Genomic DNA, 17812 nt, shown 5'->3' on the forward strand with positions numbered 1-17812 from the left:
ATAAGGTACGGATACCTTACCTACGTGCCCTGAGGACCCCTCTAGATTTGCTTGGCCCCACGTGTCAGCTGCCCCTCATGTTGCCATAATGCCCCTCCCAGTCCCTAAGGTACCTGGGTAATTACTCCGCACGCCCTACTCCGTCAGAGGTCTACCCTAGCACGATAGCTCCCCTATCTACCTTGTACTTCCAAAGGCAGCCCCTTCTCCTCTCCGCTCCTCTCCGTACTCCGTGGTCCGTCTCTTCTCCCCTACAACCACCACCACCACCACCACCACCACCAAACTAGAACTCCACCCCGACGAGAACCTCGACCACTCGACGTCACAAGTTAACATCATGGCCCCCGTCCCTCCAGCCTTCACGCTCCAGGGCAGTGGCCGACTGGCCGGCAAGAATGCCATCGTCACTGGTGCTGCAGGGTAAACCGACGTCTCCTCGCCCTGACTCCTGCTTATGATCCTACGGTCTACCCTCTCTGTCAAGAGAAGAGAATGCTGACATGGACTCCTCTCCACCCTAGTGGCATTGGCCTGGAAACGTCCATCCTCTTCGCCCGCGAAGGTGCCCACGTCCTCATGGCTGACATCTCCGCCCCGGCTCTCGAGACGGCCAAGGCCAAGCTCCTCGCCTTGATCCCATCCGCCAGCGTCGATACCAAGGTGCCTTTGCCTCATCGCCACCCAACCTCCCTTCTTTCCCCTCCTTTTCACCTTTTGGCTTTCCGTCTCATAGTCCGTCCGTTCCATTCCCACTCTAACAAATCACCCCACTGCCCAGGTCTGCGACGTCTCCAAAGAAGCCCACGTGCAAGCCGTCGTCGAAGCCCTCGACCCCAAGGGCGGCGTCGACGTCATGTTCAACAACGCCGGCATCATGCACGGCCGCGACGACGACGCCGTCAACACCCCGGACGACATCTGGGACCTGACCCACAACATCAACGTCAAGGGCGTCTGGTACGGCTGCAAGCACGCCGTCCTCTCCTTCCGCCGCCACGCCAAGGCCCGCGCCTCCGTCATCAACACCGCCTCCGTCGTCGCCCTCGTCGGCTCCGCCACCCCGCAGCTCGCCTACACCGCCTCCAAGGGCGCCGTCCTCGCCCTGACCCGCGAGCTCGCCGTCGTCCACGCCCGCGAGGGCTTCCGCTTCAACGCCCTCTGCCCCGCGCCCCTCAACACCCCGCTCCTCCAGGACTGGCTCGGCGACGACAAGCCCAAGCGCCTCCGCCGCGAGATCCATTTCCCCACCGGCCGCTTTGGCGAGGCTGTCGAGCAGGCCCAGGCTGTCCTGTTCCTCGCGTCGGACGAGTCCAACTTTGTCAACGGTCACGACCTCGTCGTGGATGGTGCCATGTCCAAGGCTTACGTGACCCCTGAGGGCCCTCCCCTTCCGGCACCTGTCAACTTTGCCAGTCAGGTGAAGCCGTAGACTGAGGGGCAAATTTAGAAACTCATCTTGCGTTGTACATCCAACGAGAAAAACAGCGCCTTCATCGTAGGTGGCTGGTCAACTATGCCAAAATATATAATAGAACACGACAGAAAAAAACGCCGCCCAAAATGCCCCGTTCCCTTTTTCTCTTCCATCTCACTCAAAAGCCACCACCCAAACATGGTCTATTTGAACTGGTCCTCCGTGTTACCCTCGCCCATGCTCTTGCTGCTCGAGCTACCGCTCTGGATAGCCCCCAAGATCCCATCGATGTAGCTCGCACCGCTCCACTTCTGGTGCGTCAGCACGTCGCACCCCGTCTCCTTCTCGCGGCGCTGCACGAGGTCCACGTACGCCAGCATGCCATCCGTCTTGAACTGGCGCGCCAGCTCGTGGGTGATGGTAGCGTTGGAGTGCAAGCCGGCCAGCGAGATGAGCTGCAGCACGAACCCCTCGCGCGCAATGTCCCAGATGAAGCTCTTGAGCGTCTCGTCCGTGAACCCGTGCGCCATCCAGTTGAAGCTGGGCGAGAGGTTGTACACGAGGCCTTTGCCCGGGTAGACGGCGCGGACGGCGCGCGCCAGGTCGGTCGCCACTCGGACGTCGGGGTCGCCCGTCTCGACCCAGAGGAGGTCCGCGTAAGGGCCGAAGGCGAGAGCGCGCTTCGTGGCGGCGTCCATGCCGGCGCGGTAGTGGTAGTAGCCTTCGCGCGTGCGCGGGACGTCCCAGGAGAAGTACACGGGCTCGGCGCCGGCGGGGGTGTGCTGCGCGGCCAGCTTGCGGCGCTGGGAGATGCCCATGTCGCGGTCGGCGCGGACGGCGGCCTGGTAGGCGTCGATGGCGGCTTGGGGGGCGCCGACGTTCTGCAGGTGGGCGGCGGCGGCGTCGTCAAAGGTCATCAGCTTGGCGTTCTTGACCCAGCTGGCCTCGAAGGCGTCGATCTCGGCGCCGGCGGCGCCCTTGGCCTCCATGGCCTGGATGGTCTCGGCGAGGGGCTCGACGGCCGGGTCGTTCACGCCCAGGATGAACTCGTGGTCGCGGACGTCGATGGCGCTGCTCAGCAGCTTGCCGCTCTCCGAGTCGGTGCGGGCGATGACGAGGTTCTCGGTGCCCATGACGTCCCACTGGAAACGGGCGGCGTTGAGGCGGTTGATGTGCTCGCCCACGGGGACGAGCACCTTGCCGGCGAGGTGGCCGCACTTCTTGCCGCCGTGGAGCTGGTCCTCGAAGTGCACGGCCGCGGCGCCGTTCTCGGCGAAGAGCTTGGCGAGCTTGAGGACGGCCGAGAGGCCGCCGTGGCCGGTGTCGCCGTCGGCGATGATGGGGCGGAGGTAGTCGGTGTACGGGGTCCGGGCGCGCTCTTCGGGCGAGAGCTTGCGGCGGGTATCCCATTGCTTGCGGTCGTGCATGGACTGGGCCTTGGCCAGGCGCTGCACTTGGTTGGGCACGGTGTTGTAAGGGTAGTCGCCAAAGTCGGGGGACACTTCGTTGGTCGTGGTCAGGAGGGAGGAGCAAGCCCAGCCCGAGATGTAGAGGACCTCTTGGTGAGGAGCTTGTTGCGTCATCTGAACGGGATCAATGGCTCCCACTGGATATTGTAGCTCGGTTAGTAAATCAAATCATATCATCTCCAGGCAAAGAATAGGACCGAGGGCAACGTACTGGTGTGGATGGGCTTTCCCTCCGCCTCACGCTCGCGGATGAGGTTGAAGAGCTTCCTGGCCATGAGGGAGCTCGTGTAGGTCTGCTGCTGGGTACCACGCTTGGACACGACATCGGCGGCACTATAGGGCCGCTTGATGCCCTCGAAGCGAGGCGATTGCCACCAGGCTTCCACTTCCTTGATCTGGGCATCATATAGAGCGTCCTCGGCCGAACCGGCTTTGCTGGACTCGGGGAGGAGTTGGAAGGCGTCTGCGGGGGCGGCGAAGGCCTTCGCAGGCGGCGACTGAGCCATCCTGGGTGAGGTGGAGAGACAGCGGATGGCGACGGAGGCGGGAGACATAGAAGAAGCCCGGGGGCCGAGTGTTGTGACCCTTCGGGGGGCTCGTGTTACGAACCGGCGCATCATTATGAGAAAGGCTGAAGAGAAAGACGGTCTCCGGGTTAGATTTCTTGCGTGAGAAGCCAGGTAGGTGGGGGAGGAGAAAGAAATTGAGTACTTACAACTTGGAGGAAGAGAGGTGTTGAGGAGTCTGCCGACGAAGGACGAAGGAGATGCGAGAGCCAGGAATGGCTCGGAGATCCGATCCGACCGATACTCGGCTAAGAGGTGGAAAGGTTGAATGACCACTGGGCCTAAGGTCACGCAGTCTACCGGTAATGGAGACCTGAGAACGGATATGGATACGTAAAGCAAGAGAATAAGTAGAGCAGAGCCCCCCCACCAGCAGAGGAGAGGGGGAAAAAGAAGAAAAAAAGATTAGGTGGTCTAGATCCAATGGTGAGGATTAGCAAATGGACCGCTGGAGATGAGGTAAGCGGCTGTAGAGGGTCGTACTTCGTACTTTTGTCTTCGTACCTTAGAGGGCCGAACGACAGGAAAGAATACCTTCTGCCTCACCTTACCAATGAGCCTTGGTTAAGCGGTAAATGGTTCCCGCAGAAATAGTACGATGACGGAAGAGGGGGACTTTCACGGGAAGGAGCGATTACTGGCCAATGGATAAGGAAAAGCGCAAGTATTATCTAAGGTGAGCAGAGTGGTAAGTAAAAGTAAGGTACCGCTGGTCCGGGGTCGGTTTCGTTGCCATTGCCGGGGTATCTGATTGTCTCCATCCTCGGCTTCCCTCGGTATTCTGAGACCATTCAGAGCTACCGGTATTACCCTTGAAGCTTCTCCCGTTTCCCCCACCAACGGGCACCTGCACCTCACCTTCCGCCCTGTGTGTCTAATTGTAGTCACCCTGTGTTACTCCCAGTTCCCAGAAGTGCTAGTACGTGTAAAGCTGTCGGAGTACACCGGAGCGTGCTGTAGGGCGCTGTAGGGCGCTGTAGGGCGCTGTAATTTCCAGGAAATTCCCCAAAATGGTAGGCACTACGTAGGTGCCACAGGTACCGTTCGTACCGTTACTGTGGGGTACCTACCCAAGGTACACGTATCCAAGTCCCACAACCCCACGATTCCAGCTTGCCCCGCCAATTATGATCCCCCGAGACCCCGGGATCCCGGTTGTTCTTGCCTTTCCCTCGTCCGACTCTCGTACTTCGTACTTGGTCTCTCGTCGGCTCAAGAGGTACATTTCTCGGCTTGAGATCCAACTTTCGAGACTACTTCTGTCTCAGTTCCTTCTTCCCCGTCGTCAACTTTTTCTTCTTCCTTTTTCCTCGTCCGTCTCCTTCCACCTCCCATACCATATCGGCCCGTGGTCATCGCCATATTCTCCTCTTATTCTCCTCTCCTCGTCATAGTCGATCCTCATTGACTTTCCTCCTCCCTTCCTACCTCACCGACTTCTTCCACCGGTCAAAGAATGGCGATGAACGTCCGCACCACCACCAGGGCGCTTGGTGCTCTCCGCGTATGTCCCATGTCCGCTTGCTTCCTCACAGTTTCGGTTTCGTTCTTGAACATGAATTGGGTTTTCTGACAAATGGTCCAAACGTTCAGCCCATGGCGGCCCGCGCTGCTGTCAACGTCCGCCCCTACTCCTCCTCCTCCTCCGAGCCCGACCTCAAGACCACCCTCAAGGAGGCCATCCCCGCCAAGCGCGAGCTCCTCAAGAAGGTCAAGGCCCACTCCTCCAAGGTCATTGGCGAGGTCAAGATTGAGAACACCCTCGGCGGCATGCGCGGCCTCAAGGCCATGGTATGGGAGGGCTCCGTCCTCGACGCCAACGAGGGCATCCGCTTCCACGGCCGCACCATCAAGGACTGCCAGAAGGTGCTCCCCAAGGGCAAGACCGGCACCGAGATGCTCCCCGAGGCCATGTTCTGGCTCCTCCTCACCGGCCAGGTCCCCTCCACCAACCAGGTCCGCCAGTTCTCCCGCGAGCTCGCCGAACAGGGCCAGCTGCCCGCCTTCGTCAACAAGATGCTCGACGACTTCCCCAAGGACCTCCACCCCATGACCCAGTTCGCCATGGCCGTCTCCGCCCTCAACTACAACTCCAAGTTCGCCAGGGCCTACGAGAACGGCCTGGGCAAGGCCGACTACTGGGAGCCCACCTTCGACGACTGCATCTCCCTCCTCGCCAAGCTGCCCACCATCGCCGCCAAGATCTACCAGAACGCCTACCGCGGCGCCGGCGCCCTCCCCGCCGAGATCGACGTCGGCGAGGACTGGTCTTACAACTTTGCCGCCATGCTGGGCAAGGGCGGCAAGGAGAACGAGAACTTCCAGGATCTCCTCCGCCTCTACCTCGCCCTCCACGGCGACCACGAGGGTGGTAACGTTTCTGCCCACGCCACCCACCTGGTCGGCAGCGCCCTCAGCGATCCTTTCCTCAGCTACAGCGCCGGTCTGCAGGGTCTGGCCGGTCCCCTGCACGGGTGAGTTATTATTTTTTTTTCTTTTTTTCCCTTTTTCCCCCCTTTTTTTTTTTTTTTTCCTTTTTTTCTTCCTTTTCTTTTCTGTTGCTACTGCATCCACGACGTACCCCCCACATACCACAATAACACCACATGCTAACACACCTGCAGCCTCGCCGCCCAGGAGGTCCTCCGCTGGATCCTCCAGATGAAGGAGGCCATCCCCGCCAGCTACGGCAAGGAGGAAGTCACCAACTACCTCTGGTCGACCCTCAACTCGGGCCGCGTCGTCCCCGGCTACGGCCACGCCGTCCTCCGCAAGCCCGACCCCCGCTTCGAGGCCCTCATGGACTACGCCTCGGCCCGCCCCGAGATCGCCCAGGACCCCGTCTTCCAGCTCGTCAAGCTCAACAGCGAGGTCGCCCCCGAGGTCCTCAAGAAGCACGGCAAGACCAAGAACCCCTACCCCAACGTCGACTCCAGCTCCGGCGTCCTCTTCCACCACTACGGCTTCCACGAGACCCTGTACTACACCGCCACCTTTGGCGTCTCCCGCGGCCTCGGCCCCCTGGCCCAGCTCATCTGGGACCGCGCCCTGGGTCTCCCCATCGAGCGCCCCAAGAGCATCAACCTCCAGGGTCTCCTCGAGATTGCCGAGAGCTCATAGAGGGGGTAGAGGCGGTAGAGGTGGTGCTTTGTGGGTGACCAAACAAAATTCTGTCGGTCAGGGGAAAAAAACTTGTATTTATTTTAAAGGATATCTTACTTTTTTGCGCCTTCACATGTAGATCACGCCGGTGTTCATCACAGATGGTGAGGGTGTAGGTGTCATAGTGGTTCATTTATTGGATTTTGATTCATCTCTTCGGTATTGATGCCGCAGCCTTTCGAGTGATGTCGGGACCTATACGCTGTAACGAGACTACCATATGTCTCTCGGCATATCCAGAGCTACATGAGGACACACCTGTCCTTACTATTCTTCACCTTGGACTTTCTGCCCCCTTCCTTTCCCTCTCCTCCTTTACTTGACCCTCCTCCCGTTCCGTCTCCGCCTCCGACACCAGAACCTGATCTAGTCCCGGGGCCCGCACCCTGCCTCGCCTTGTCATCCCTATTCACCTTTCGCCTTTCTTCCCTCTTCTGCCGCCTCTCCGCCCTCTCTCGTTTCTCCTCCTCCCGCCGCTCTCTGCACGTCGGGCAATCCGATTCGTCTAGCGTGCCTGCGCTGTCGACAAGATGGGCGCACTGCACCCAGACGCCTTCTTTCTTGTTGCTTTTCCTTTGGGCGTCCGGGCAGCGGTTTATGACCGTGGTTGTCGTGTTGCAGGTTTCGCAGTGTAGGGCCCTTTTTTTGCACATTTTTTCTTTTTCTTTTTCTTTTCCGCTGGTGGTCTTGTCTGGGTTGAGGAGTGAGTACCAGTTTGTTGTTTGTTTCTGGTATGGTCGGTAGGTTGCTAGGATCGCGGGGGATAAGATGTTGGTTCGCTTGAGGTTGGGGACTTGGAAGAGAATAGGGGCTAAATAGGGGCTAAATAGGGGCAGCTGAGTCTTGGACGGCGTCGAGTCCACAGGGTTCTAACTGATTCACGCCCACACCAACAGACGAAGCAACCTGCAAGTAAATGTTCAAAACGCTCCCATTTATGAGTATCTTTAGTAATATACCTGTATGCTCGAATGTCTTTGTAAACCACCGCCCCCCTCATTTCCTGTGGAAGACGCCACCTTCTCCTGGTTTGCATCATCACATACGATACAAACAATCCTGCTCGTCATTGCTTAATGGACGCAAAGTCATGAGTCGCCCTCCTTGACTGCCTCTTCTTCAAACAGTACTAGTATAGTTCCAGCCTTGCAGATATCCTAATTGCCTTATCAGTACAAACAGTGCACCAGGGGACGAGATATATGACAACTTACCCCTTCCTTGTGAGTCAGCTTCTTCACCACGCCGTCCTGAGGTGACCTAATCACCGTCTCCATCTTCATCGACTCGATGCTATTGTTTGCCGTCAGCGAAAGAACAAAAGAAAACCACCAGTGAGAGAGGGGAAAAGACTTACACTACAAGAGGCTCCCCCTTCTTGACGCTCTGCCCCTCCACCACCTCGTTCTTCAACACCTTGCACGGCATCGGCGCGGCCACCGACGCAGCCACCTCCTTCAACCCGAGGGCCTTCTCGAACCACGACGGCGGCAGGAGCGCCAGCTCCGTCCGCCCGCCGTGCTGGAACACCACCAACCTGGACGCCCCCCCCTCGGCGGCGGTCCGGGCCGTCGAGGTCCGCACCACGGTCGACTGTATCCTCTCGTCCGGGAAGAAGCTCGTCAGCCTGTTGGTGGAAGGCGTGGCCACGGACGACGATGACGAGCACGCCACGTTTTCGTACACCGCCGCTGGACCGTTCTCGTCCCCCCCTTCTTTGCCGCGTAGCACCGTGGCGCGGAAGTGCGCGGGGGACGTCTGCGCGAGACGCACCTGGACGACCTGGCCCTCTTCCGCGGCGTAGGCGTCCAGGACCTTGAACGCAAAGTTGCGCTCGGTTGTCGTGGCGGGGTCGCCGAACCCGAGGGACTGGCCGTGCGGTGACGGTGACGGTGACGGTGACGGTGACGGTGACGGTGACGGTGATGGTGACGGTTCCGCAGCGGCCAAGAGGGACCCCAGCGCAGCCTGAACAAAAACCTCGTCCCGGGTGGGACGCCGCGCGAAGAGCTCGTCGCGCCACTTGTCGATGAAGCCCGTCTCGACGTCGCCGGCAACAAAGGCCGGGGACCGGCACATCTTCTTGAGGAACTCAATGTTGGTGCTGAGACCCACGACCTCGTAGTCCTGCAGGGCGCGTTCCAGGCGGCGGATCGCGGTGGGTCGGTCGGGCCCGCGGACGATGAGCTTGGCGATCATGCCGTCGTAGGCCTCGGAGACGGTGTCGCCCTGGACGAAACCGGCATCGATGCGGACGACGTCGGGGTCCGTTTCGGGGGTCGTGAGGTGGACGAGCGTGCCGGAATCCGGCATGAACCCTTTTTCCGGGTTCTCGGCGTAGATGCGAGCCTCGATGGCAGACCCGCGCGCGGCGATGGCTTCGGAGATTTCCCCCTGCGTCATGGGGAGAGGCTCCCCCGCCGCGACGGCCAGCTGCCACGCGACAAGGTCGGTGCCCGTGACCATTTCGCTGACGGGGTGCTCCACCTGGAGACGCGTGTTCATCTCCATGAAGTAGAACGCGCCCGAGTCGCGATCGAGGATGAACTCGACCGTGCCGGCGCCGACGTAGCCGACGGCCAGGGCGGCGCGCCGGGCCTTCTCCCACAGGTCGAGGCGCGTGGCCTCGTCGAGGTCGGGCGCGGGGGACTCCTCCAGGATCTTCTGGTGCCGGCGCTGGACGCTGCAGTCGCGCTCGCCGAGGGCGACGCAGTTGCCGTACTTGTCGGCAAAAACCTGCACCTCGACGTGGCGCGGGCGCACGATGTACTTCTCGACCAGCATCACCTCGCCCCCTTCGCCGAACGAAGCGCGAGCCTCGGCGCGCGCGCTGCGGAGCTGTTGCGAAAAGTCGGCCTCGGACGGGACGATGCGCATGCCCTTGCCTCCGCCGCCGCGGACGCTCTTGAGCAGCACGGGGAACTGGATTTTCCGGGCGTGGCGGAGGAGTTGCTCCTCCGACTGCTCTGGCCCGTGGTATCCCGGAACGCAGGGCACCCCGGCCGCGTTCATGATCTCCTTGCTCCTGGCCTTGTCTCCCATATCGGCCATGGCCTGGGCCGGAGGGCCGACGAAGACGATGCCCTCCTGCTCACACCGAGAGGCGAACGCGGCATTCTCAGACAAGAAGCCGTAGCCTGGATGTAGCGCCTGGATACCGTTCTGTTTGGCCAGAGAAATGATGCGCTCGCCGTCCAGGTACGCCTTGGGGTTGCCTAGAGCGAGGGAGTGGGGGGCACAGGCGGCATGCTGTGAAGAGGCATCGGGGTCGGTGTAGAGGGTTGTGGTTCGGATACCGAGCTTATCGGCTGTCCTATGAATTCGAAGGGCAATCTCGCCGCGGTTGGCTATGAGAAGGGAAGTGATGGGAGTGATCTGAGGGGAGGCGGAAGAGGGAGATGGCGTTGATGATGTGCTGAGCAATCGAGGGAGGGGGCGGACGAGCCGATGCCTTGCCTTGATAGAGCGCATATTGGGCAAGCCGGAAAGCTAGATGGAAATAGGCCGAGTTAAAGGGGGGGTGAAGAAGAATTGAGCGATCTGACTTTCCCAATTGATCAACTCGGAGTCGAGAGGAAAAGAGAAGAGGGGAGTTGGATGGTTGGAGTGGGAGTGGGAGCGAGAATGCCCGTAGAAGAATCCCGAGCCTGTGAACTTGTGAAGTCACTTCGACTCTTGGACCTCATGGTGCTGCCGATGGTAGCCGGTGGACCGCATTGAAGCGCAGGGACAAGTCGACCGCGGTCCGACTGTTATGCAACTGTCCACAGCTGGTGGAATACCTAGCTCATCCTCCTAATTACGTCATTCGCGGAGGTGTATCTACAAGGGTACCCCTCCTTAGTCAGCCGAACCCAGAATGACATGGGCGGGGCCCAGACAATCGTCGGACGTTGCGGCCGAGAACTGATGGTCCTGCGTCTTTGCAGATCTCGACTACGGTGCCTCATAGTCAACTTTGTACATCTCCCAAACCCAAACGTTCCAGGGCCGTCCAACGTCGACTACTACCACGACATCACCCATCGTTGCACGAACAGCGACATCAAGACATCGACCTGCTCTTTCAGACATCATGGACCCTGTCGCTGTCCCTCTCAACTCGGAGGCCTCGGCCGGTGACACCCACAAGCAGACCACGGCGACATTGCCCGCAGAAGTCGTGCAATGTCTCGAGAATGCTCGCTTCGTAAGTAATCTACCTACCTCACTTACCATGCACGCCCTTCTGCCACGAGTTGGTAATCGACACGACACGACACGACACTGACACCACTGGCAAAACCACAGCTCCATCTCGCAACATGCACCGGCAACGTCCCTAACCTCTCCCTCATGAACTACACCTACCTCCCCTCGTCCCCGTTTTCGTCCGCCCCCGTCATCGTCATGACCACCAACCCGGCCTCCAAGAAGATGAACAACCTCCTCTCCAACCCCAACGTCTCTCTCCTAGTCCACGACTGTACGTGTCCTTCCTCCGCCTGCCTGTCCCTTCTCTGCGCCAGCAGCACAACCGCTAACATGAGTCCTCACTCCCCCCCCCCCCCAAAAAAGGGGGCCCCCCCCCCCCCCCCCCCCAAAAAAGGGGTCTCCCACCGCCCCCCCACAACCGCCCGCCGTCCCTCCGGCGGCTCCCCCACCCGCGACCCCCACCGCTCCTCGCTCGCCGCCCTGCTCCTAAACCTCAACACCTCCGCCGTCTCCAGCATCAGCGCCACCATCAACGGCACCGCCCGCCTCCTCGACCACGCCTCCGAAGAAGAGCGCTTCTACCGCGCCCAGCACCTCGAGAACAACACCTTCGACAACGAGGGCGTCTCCTTCGGCTTCCCCCCTCCCGAACCCGCCGCCGACGCCGGAGCAGACGCACCCCCGACCCCTAGCGTGCAGGCCGAGGACGGCGGCCGAGGGTGCTTCGTCGCCGGGGAGGACGTCCGCGTTATTGTCGTCTCCATCAGCGATGTGCGCATCAGCGATTGGAAGGGTGGTGTGCGCGATTATGTGTTGGCGGACGAAGGGGCCCCTGGTGCGGCCATGAATGGGGTGCAATAGGCCTTGTGGCCGGGTTGGCCGAGGCAGCTTGTGATACTCGGGCTTCCTGCAGTTCGACGACCGAAATCAAGGATTCGGCTGTATAGGTAGGAATTGCGAATCGGAATCAGGAGTTACGCATGGGAATGGTTTTACTGTGCATGAGTGGAGGATAACCAGGGGAAACGTTTTCTTTCTTCTCTTGCAGGTGGAAGAAACATATGGGTAAAGGAGAGTAAGCATCCTTGAATGGTATGAAAGTCTCCTTAGATGGCTTTGCGAGAAGAATTAACAACCCATTTTCATCGCAGATGAAGATGGAAGAGTACATCCGCCCCAGCTATTGCGATTCAACGACGAGCATGGGAATTTCAATGAGAATTGACTGTATATCAGAAGGCCCGGTAGAAGCGTCTTTTCCATGGCCAACCTGGCATGCTCACACACTGCTCCAGCCTCGTCAAACTTCGGGGCGTATCCCTTATTCAAACGCCCATTAGGATAGTACTGAATGCCAAACTATTCCTACTGACCGAGACCGAGCAAACCCTCTATTTTTCCTATTCCCTACCAGGACCGTTCCCTTCGACGACCTTGACCCTAGAACCGAAGACAAAAAAAAAAAAAAAAAAAAAGCTGCAAGCTAGTGCAGAAATCGTCGAACCCCCGAGAAAAAGAATGTACCGCACTAATACAGGTAAAATTATACACGCCTCTGATCAAAGAGCCTGGGCAGGAGCAAAGAGAACGAGAAAGAAAAAGCCCAACACCTCAAAAGAACGGTCCCCAAGTACGTAGGGAGCAACCGTCTAGACCATGGGGTGGAAAGCAATGCTTTACAGGGCCCATTCAACCACTTCCAGGGCACACATGACGAGCACCAGGGTCGAAGGCAAAATCCTGTACAAAAAAAAAAGGGTGTGAGCGAAGACCTCTCGAAACCTACAGCACAGAGGAAAAAAGGGGAAAAAAAGGAAAAGAAAAAAGAAAGGCAAACAGCCAGAGATAACATACCAGATAACATAGCTCTGGAAGAGAATGTTAGACATAACCCCCTCGTACACCTCGTTAATCTGGCAAATCTGAGCCAGCTGGAGCGCACTAGGCGCGCCCGTGAGGAGGAAGCAGACAATGACGAAGATGGGGTCGTCCAGAATGCTGACCGGGACGTACTTGGCGAAGAGGGCGAGGATGGGCGCCATGATGAGCGTAGGGAGGAGCATGCGGCAGACGAGAGACGCGATCAGCAGCCTACGCCCGATTTGCTTCTCCTCGGCATCGCAGTGGGTTTCGTGCTTCTGCGTGTTGCGCGCGAGGTTCGCGCCCAGCACCACGAGGATGAGCGGCACGGCGACGTTGCCGCTCGAGATGACCGCGCTCGTCACACTGTTCCGTATGAACGTGCCGGGCGAGAAAAAGAGGCTCTGCAACCCCGGCACGGACGCGACGACGATGGAAATGAGCATGGCCCAGAGCGGCGGGTTCATGAACTGCCAGAGGAAATTGTAGACCATGGCGCCCAGCCCGACCACCTTGTCCAGCACGATCCGGATGGGCCGCGGGAGGCTGTCTCGTATCCTCGTGAGCAAGTTCACTGTGGAGCGTTGGCAGGCGGCGGCTTTGTGGCTGAGGAATGCCTTGGCACGTGCTGGAAGACCTTCCACTCCATTGGGAATGTCAGGCTCACTCATGGTACGGATGCGAGGAAACGAGAGGAGGTCGTCGTGGTCGTTGATATCGGTGTGATGAGCGGGCGTCGTGCCGTTCTGGTGTCTGGCCTTCCTGGGAGTAAAGAGGTCGTCGTCGTCAGAATCCGCTTGGAGGAGAGACACGTGCGAACGGTTCATAACGGGAGTGCGGCCATCGAGGTCCAAATGCGACAGGTTGCTAGTCGACACATTACGGGAGCTGGCAGCCGTATCGCCGCCCAACGACGAGAGGAGAGGGGTGGTCTCATGGTCATCACCATGTTCACGATACCGATGTTGATTCTGCTCCGGGGAATAACGTCCATCCTCCACTTGCTGGTCCTGATATTCGGGGTATTTGTCCTTGGGGGCGAGGAGAACATGATAACCCCAACTCCACCTCACGAGCTGACCCAGTTGCTGGAAAATCAGGAGGTAGAGGATACCTCGGGCGGCGACCTTATCGTCGGAGTCATCGGCGATGCGATCCCAGTGTAGTCCTTTGATCGTCTGAGAGAGGGAAATGACAAGAGAGATGGGCAGCGAGTTGGAGTTTCCGAAGACCCCCATTGCCGTGACAAAGTTGGAGGCCCGGCGGCTGAAGCCCATAAGTCTGGCGACGGTGATGGAGACGATCCATGACACTAGGGTCTGGATGATGAAAATAACAGGGATGATGCCGAGTTCGAGGAGTTTATTGGCATTCAATTGAGAGGCAAGCTTGGTGAAGACTGTATCGGACGGTCAGAGACGGCAACGGCTTTCTCGGGTGGGCATGGATATGATATGCATAATAACAGCAGCCCAACGAACAACCCGCCATAGCAAAAGAACAGACACAGCTTCAGGTTCAACATACTTAGACAGGGGGTGAAAAGCATCACATTGAGGTTCGCGAGGAACTTTTGTTTGTCGGTATCGAAATGACCCAGGCGTGCGATGATGTAGCCCGGTAAGCTGACGCAGACGACCTGGAGGACGGCCGAGAACACGAGAAGGACGAGATGGTCAAAGGCGGGATGCGAATCGTGAACCATGGCTTGTTGCAGGTTGAGGGAAGGCGGTTCGTAGGAGGTGGGCGACCTGAAGAAAAAGCCTTCGAATGCCATGGCGAGCGAAACACCACAGGAAAGGAGAAAATATAAGGATAAGAAAGGCAATGCCACGGCACGAAACGGTACTCTCGTATGCCAACGGTGGTATGACTTTTGCGGTGGTGGCCACGAAAGTTTGCGCCTCCTCAGTTGGACGCAATGCGAGGGCGACTCCGCAGGCCGGACCGGAGCGGCGTCGGGTGAATCGAAGAGGTTGTCTCTAATAAGGGCCCCGTCTAAGGAACCGACGAACGCCTCGTGCGTCTCGTGGGCGTCTTAGGTCGAAGATGACGACGTCGAAGGTTCGATTTTTGCGAGTTTCTCGAAGCCTGTATCGGGAGAAGAAAAGAAGAAAAGAAGAAGAAAAGAAGAAGAAAAGAAGAAGAAAAAAAAGGATGGGGGAGAAGGAGGCGTTGAAAGGAGTTGTGGGTTAGAATCACGACAGGCCAGGAGGGAGCAGCCGATTCAAGATAACACAGCGTAAAGTCAGCATTCTCCAGTAAAGTCGTTGGACGAGGATGGCAAGAAGAGATCGGGAGGGCGAGACGAGAGAGGGATCCGTGGGCAGTGCCAGTTGGTTATTGGGAGAGCTCGAGCTAAGTGGAAAAAAAGTTGGGTCTGGGGGAAATAGTTTGACCGAGAGGCAAGTACGTTCCACACCAGTACACGGTTCTTCTTTATGATGTATCGGTACCAGCCAAACAATGAGAGGGTAGCCTTGGATGGCGGTTGGTAAAGCAACGGTAAGAGGAGAAACAAAGAAAAAAAGCGGACAGTTTTGGAAGTCAGAAGTCCGGGGGACGCGTCGCGATGTATCCGTACTTTCTTATCACAACGTTTTGTGTAACTAGGTACCTCAGCGTTTAGAACATGTCCAAGCTATGACACTATCTCTACCTCTACCTTATCCATGTTTATCCTTAAAACTACTAAGGAGTTTCCCCCGACCATATTAATTCGGCAATTTTAATACGTCTTTCCTATCGTTGTGGCTATACCGGGCGCGACTCTGTTAGTAATATAAGGTATATCTTAAAACGCACGATTTTCCCGGAATACTTTCTATACTTGAAGCACGAGTAATTAAAATGTGTACCCAAAGGTTGGTGCCTGGACTGCCATTGACATCTGTACCTTAGACTTGGCGGTACCTGTCTGCCTCCCAGGTCAGTGGTGGCTTTATCTTATCGGAAATTTATAGCCAATTATCATCGTCGAATGGCAAGAGCTGTTCCGCTTCGCCCATTATCTCACAATTTTAGAGCTCCAACACACCACCAATCAGAGGCCCAGTGTCGCCCACGATGACGAGAGGAGCGATAGATAGGCCATGCCGCGTTCTGCCTTGGTTCAATGACGTAAGGTATTGAAACTGACAATGTTTTTTAGCAGCAAGGCGTCATCTGCGCCCAACGTCGACCAGTGTATCCGTACACGTTACGAAACGCTCCGTGCATCGTCGAGAGAATGCGTGTCTACCTGATTCATTCATTCGCCCTACGGAGTACACGACTGCCACGTAGCATACTGGACGCCCTGGCGAAACAACTGATATTGTTCTTTATTATTCTCTGCCAATTCCGGTCTACTGTACAATGATCTCACTACTCGCACAACGATTCTCATCACGTGATTTCCCCAATTCTTTCACAAGTGTCCCCATCGAGGAGATGCCGCGCACGTATCCGATTTGGATTTCCGATTTTGCGAAATGCGTGTTGTGTTACTACTTTAATGTGTGGGCATATCAGGGTAGCTACTCCGTAATAGCGACTTCTTTGCCAGAGAAATTCGGCAGGTAGCGTATTAAACCCTTTCTCAAACTCCCAAGTCGACGCACCATCGCAACCGTATATTACCATATCTGACACTCATCCCCAGAATATCGGAAAGGGGGCCTGACAAGACGCTAGGTCGTTTAGTACCTTAGTCACGACCACTGCCCTGGTCAGCAGTGACTCGCGCGTATACAACGAGCCAATCTCCGTCATGAGCGTTGCCGTCCTTATCAACCTTGATCTTCTGTTTCTGCTCCCAGATACGGTCCGCGGCAATCTCCGACAGGGAGAGGTAGGCGTCGTCGTATGAATCGTCGTCTTCCGTGGTCAGAGGGCTCGCAGTCGACACCACGAACCGGAGGCTCTTCCCGCCGTCAGGCACGGCGGCTGTGTTGCGGTACTCCTCGGGGGTGGCGGCGCGAGCGGGGGCAGTAGCAGTAGCGGGAGCGGGAGCGGGAGAGGGGGAGCGCCTGAAAGCCTTGTCAAGGACTTTCCGGAGCAGGCCGGTTCCACGGGCGGACTCGGCCACGTCCTTCTCGGCGGTGGCCTTCTTCTCTGTCTCTTCTTCCGTTTTGCATTTCTCCGCCTCTTCTTCGGCTTTGCGTTGTTCCTCCTCTTCTTCGGCTCTGCGTTTCAGCGCCTCTTGTTTGTTTCTGGCTCTGGCTAGTCCCTCGGAGAATAGTTTGTTTCTCGGTTCATATGCTTCTTTGGCTTTGCATTCCGCTACCTCCTCTGCCTTACGCGTCTCGTGGGCCTGGGCGGCGGCGCGCTCGCTGTCCCGCAGTCGCTGGATGGCACGTTCGGCGTTCCTTCTGGCGATGACTTGTTCGGCCTTGCGGCGCTCTTCCCGGAACTGGGCAGCTCCCACCTCGACATTGTAGGAGCGGATCTCCCCAGCCAACCCGCGGACTGATGCTACCTTGGCTCTGGCGTCCTCATCGTCGCGCGAGCGCACCCATCCCTCCTTTTGGGCTCCGTTCATGTTGAGGAACAACTTCTGGATGGCTTCGTAAGACTCGTTTATCTCTTGGTTGCCCAAGGCTGCAATGTTCTCGAGTAGGGCAATGAGATGGCCCCCAAGCATTCTTGTCTGTTTCTAGTGAGTTTTCCATGACCTTATCTGTCTATCAGAGGGGGGAAACGATACCTGAAAGCGATAGAAGGCAGAACTTCTTTAAGTGAACGCTGGATTCTGGAATTCACCAGAAGCCTATCCCAGCAAGTAAAGTCTTTGTTGCTGTGATTTCACGACCTGAAAGAAAAAAAAAAAAAAAAAAACCAGAGCCACTTCTTCTTTTTCTTTCTTGCGAGAAAGGGGTTATTGGTTCATCTCCGGTCGCTCGGCACCTTCCTCTTCAGCTTGTTCGTGTCGTAATGGGGGCAATTAAGCTCTAGGAGATCTGTTCTTTGACGACTTGTTCGGATTTTGCGAAAGATATTGGGTGGTTAGGTTGCCACCTCAGTCTTTCCGTGTTGCTTTCACCGGCCAATTATCCCTCTGTCTGCACCTTATCCATGATGGGGAGCAGACACGGCGATTATGTTTGGTTTTCCCTACTTTGGGTGCTTATTGAAAGCAGGTCAAATTCGGGTCGGGTCGAATA

At 57.5% G+C, this 17812-nt stretch overlaps 8 protein-coding genes across 8 annotated transcripts; 4 read left to right on the top strand and 4 right to left on the bottom strand.

Annotated features, from left to right (window-relative positions):
- Nucleotides 1–143: 143 nt before the first annotated feature.
- On the top strand, nucleotides 144–1874 carry SODALDRAFT_291549 (cyclopentanol dehydrogenase). Its single transcript, XM_028608667.1, has 3 exons — nucleotides 144–423; nucleotides 525–663; nucleotides 782–1874. Exons 1-3 carry the CDS (start codon nucleotides 341–343, stop codon nucleotides 1430–1432), a joined length of 873 nt encoding a protein of 290 aa, XP_028468855.1. The 5' UTR covers nucleotides 144–340; the 3' UTR covers nucleotides 1433–1874.
- Nucleotides 1501–3792, bottom strand: SODALDRAFT_110536 (mitochondrial 2-methylisocitrate lyase). Its single transcript, XM_028606546.1, has 3 exons — nucleotides 3602–3792; nucleotides 3098–3517; nucleotides 1501–3023 (listed from the first exon to the last, which is right to left on the bottom strand). The coding sequence occupies exons 2-3, from the start codon at nucleotides 3504–3506 to the stop codon at nucleotides 1621–1623; spliced, it is 1812 nt and encodes a 603-aa protein (XP_028468856.1). The 5' UTR covers nucleotides 3507–3517; nucleotides 3602–3792; the 3' UTR covers nucleotides 1501–1620.
- Nucleotides 3793–4636: 844 nt separating this feature from the next.
- Nucleotides 4637–6779, top strand: SODALDRAFT_376777 (citrate synthase-like protein). The gene is made up of 3 exons (XM_028614844.1): nucleotides 4637–4956; nucleotides 5046–5926; nucleotides 6077–6779. The coding sequence occupies exons 1-3, from the start codon at nucleotides 4909–4911 to the stop codon at nucleotides 6570–6572; spliced, it is 1425 nt and encodes a 474-aa protein (XP_028468857.1). The 5' UTR covers nucleotides 4637–4908; the 3' UTR covers nucleotides 6573–6779.
- SODALDRAFT_110576 (hypothetical protein) lies at nucleotides 6717–7530 on the top strand. The gene has a single exon (XM_028606547.1). It carries the CDS (start codon nucleotides 6861–6863, stop codon nucleotides 7356–7358), a length of 498 nt encoding a protein of 165 aa, XP_028468858.1. The 5' UTR covers nucleotides 6717–6860; the 3' UTR covers nucleotides 7359–7530.
- Nucleotides 7531–7702: 172 nt separating this feature from the next.
- On the bottom strand, nucleotides 7703–10085 carry SODALDRAFT_270692 (carbamoyl-phosphate synthase subunit L; the record flags this gene model as incomplete). The annotated part of the gene is made up of 3 exons (XM_028607730.1): nucleotides 7703–7771; nucleotides 7829–7907; nucleotides 7972–10085. The coding sequence occupies 3 exons, from the start codon at nucleotides 10083–10085 to the stop codon at nucleotides 7703–7705; spliced, it is 2262 nt and encodes a 753-aa protein (XP_028468859.1).
- Nucleotides 10086–10689: 604 nt separating this feature from the next.
- On the top strand, nucleotides 10690–11669 carry SODALDRAFT_357079 (hypothetical protein; the record flags this gene model as incomplete). Its single annotated transcript, XM_028613968.1, has 3 exons — nucleotides 10690–10803; nucleotides 10905–11142; nucleotides 11203–11669. The coding sequence occupies 3 exons, from the start codon at nucleotides 10690–10692 to the stop codon at nucleotides 11667–11669; spliced, it is 819 nt and encodes a 272-aa protein (XP_028468860.1).
- Nucleotides 11670–12465: 796 nt separating this feature from the next.
- On the bottom strand, nucleotides 12466–14655 carry SODALDRAFT_110610 (auxin efflux carrier superfamily). The gene is made up of 3 exons (XM_028606548.1): nucleotides 14196–14655; nucleotides 12663–14067; nucleotides 12466–12548 (listed from the first exon to the last, which is right to left on the bottom strand). The coding sequence occupies exons 1-3, from the start codon at nucleotides 14443–14445 to the stop codon at nucleotides 12485–12487; spliced, it is 1719 nt and encodes a 572-aa protein (XP_028468861.1). The 5' UTR covers nucleotides 14446–14655; the 3' UTR covers nucleotides 12466–12484.
- A 1538-nt stretch (nucleotides 14656–16193) lies between these two features.
- SODALDRAFT_330774 (hypothetical protein) lies at nucleotides 16194–17372 on the bottom strand (the record flags this gene model as incomplete). The annotated part of the gene is made up of 1 exon (XM_028611287.1): nucleotides 16194–17372. A coding segment is annotated over exon 1 (932 nt), but the record flags the coding sequence as incomplete, so codon positions are not given.
- Nucleotides 17373–17812: the final 440 nt, after the last annotated feature.

Source organism: Sodiomyces alkalinus, assembly GCF_003711515.1.
Source record: "Sodiomyces alkalinus F11 unplaced genomic scaffold SODALscaffold_2, whole genome shotgun sequence".
Taxonomy (NCBI): Eukaryota; Fungi; Ascomycota; class Sordariomycetes; order Glomerellales; family Plectosphaerellaceae; genus Sodiomyces; species Sodiomyces alkalinus.

Bases quoted from the DNA above. Each gene is read 5' to 3' on its own strand.
- SODALDRAFT_291549 (XM_028608667.1), top strand. From the start codon at position 341: ATGGCCCCCGTCCCTCCAGCCTTCACGCTCCAGGGCAGTGGCCGACTG. The intron at 424-524 runs GTAAACCGACGT...TCTCCACCCTAG, and splicing joins ATCGTCACTGGTGCTGCAGG to TGGCATTGGCCTGGAAACGT. The intron at 664-781 runs GTGCCTTTGCCT...CCCACTGCCCAG, and splicing joins CCGCCAGCGTCGATACCAAG to GTCTGCGACGTCTCCAAAGA.
- SODALDRAFT_110536 (XM_028606546.1), bottom strand. From the start codon at position 3,506: ATGATGCGCCGGTTCGTAACACGAGCCCCCCGAAGGGTCACAACACTC. The intron at 3,024-3,097 runs GTACGTTGCCCT...TACAATATCCAG, and splicing joins GGGAAAGCCCATCCACACCA to TGGGAGCCATTGATCCCGTT.
- SODALDRAFT_376777 (XM_028614844.1), top strand. From the start codon at position 4,909: ATGGCGATGAACGTCCGCACCACCACCAGGGCGCTTGGTGCTCTCCGC. The intron at 4,957-5,045 runs GTATGTCCCATG...CCAAACGTTCAG, and splicing joins GGGCGCTTGGTGCTCTCCGC to CCCATGGCGGCCCGCGCTGC. The intron at 5,927-6,076 runs GTGAGTTATTAT...ACACACCTGCAG, and splicing joins CTGGCCGGTCCCCTGCACGG to CCTCGCCGCCCAGGAGGTCC.
- SODALDRAFT_110576 (XM_028606547.1), top strand. From the start codon at position 6,861: ATGAGGACACACCTGTCCTTACTATTCTTCACCTTGGACTTTCTGCCC.
- SODALDRAFT_110610 (XM_028606548.1), bottom strand. From the start codon at position 14,445: ATGGCATTCGAAGGCTTTTTCTTCAGGTCGCCCACCTCCTACGAACCG. The intron at 14,068-14,195 runs GTATGTTGAACC...CGTCCGATACAG, and splicing joins GCTTTTCACCCCCTGTCTAA to TCTTCACCAAGCTTGCCTCT. The intron at 12,549-12,662 runs GTATGTTATCTC...TTTTTTGTACAG, and splicing joins TTCCAGAGCTATGTTATCTG to GATTTTGCCTTCGACCCTGG.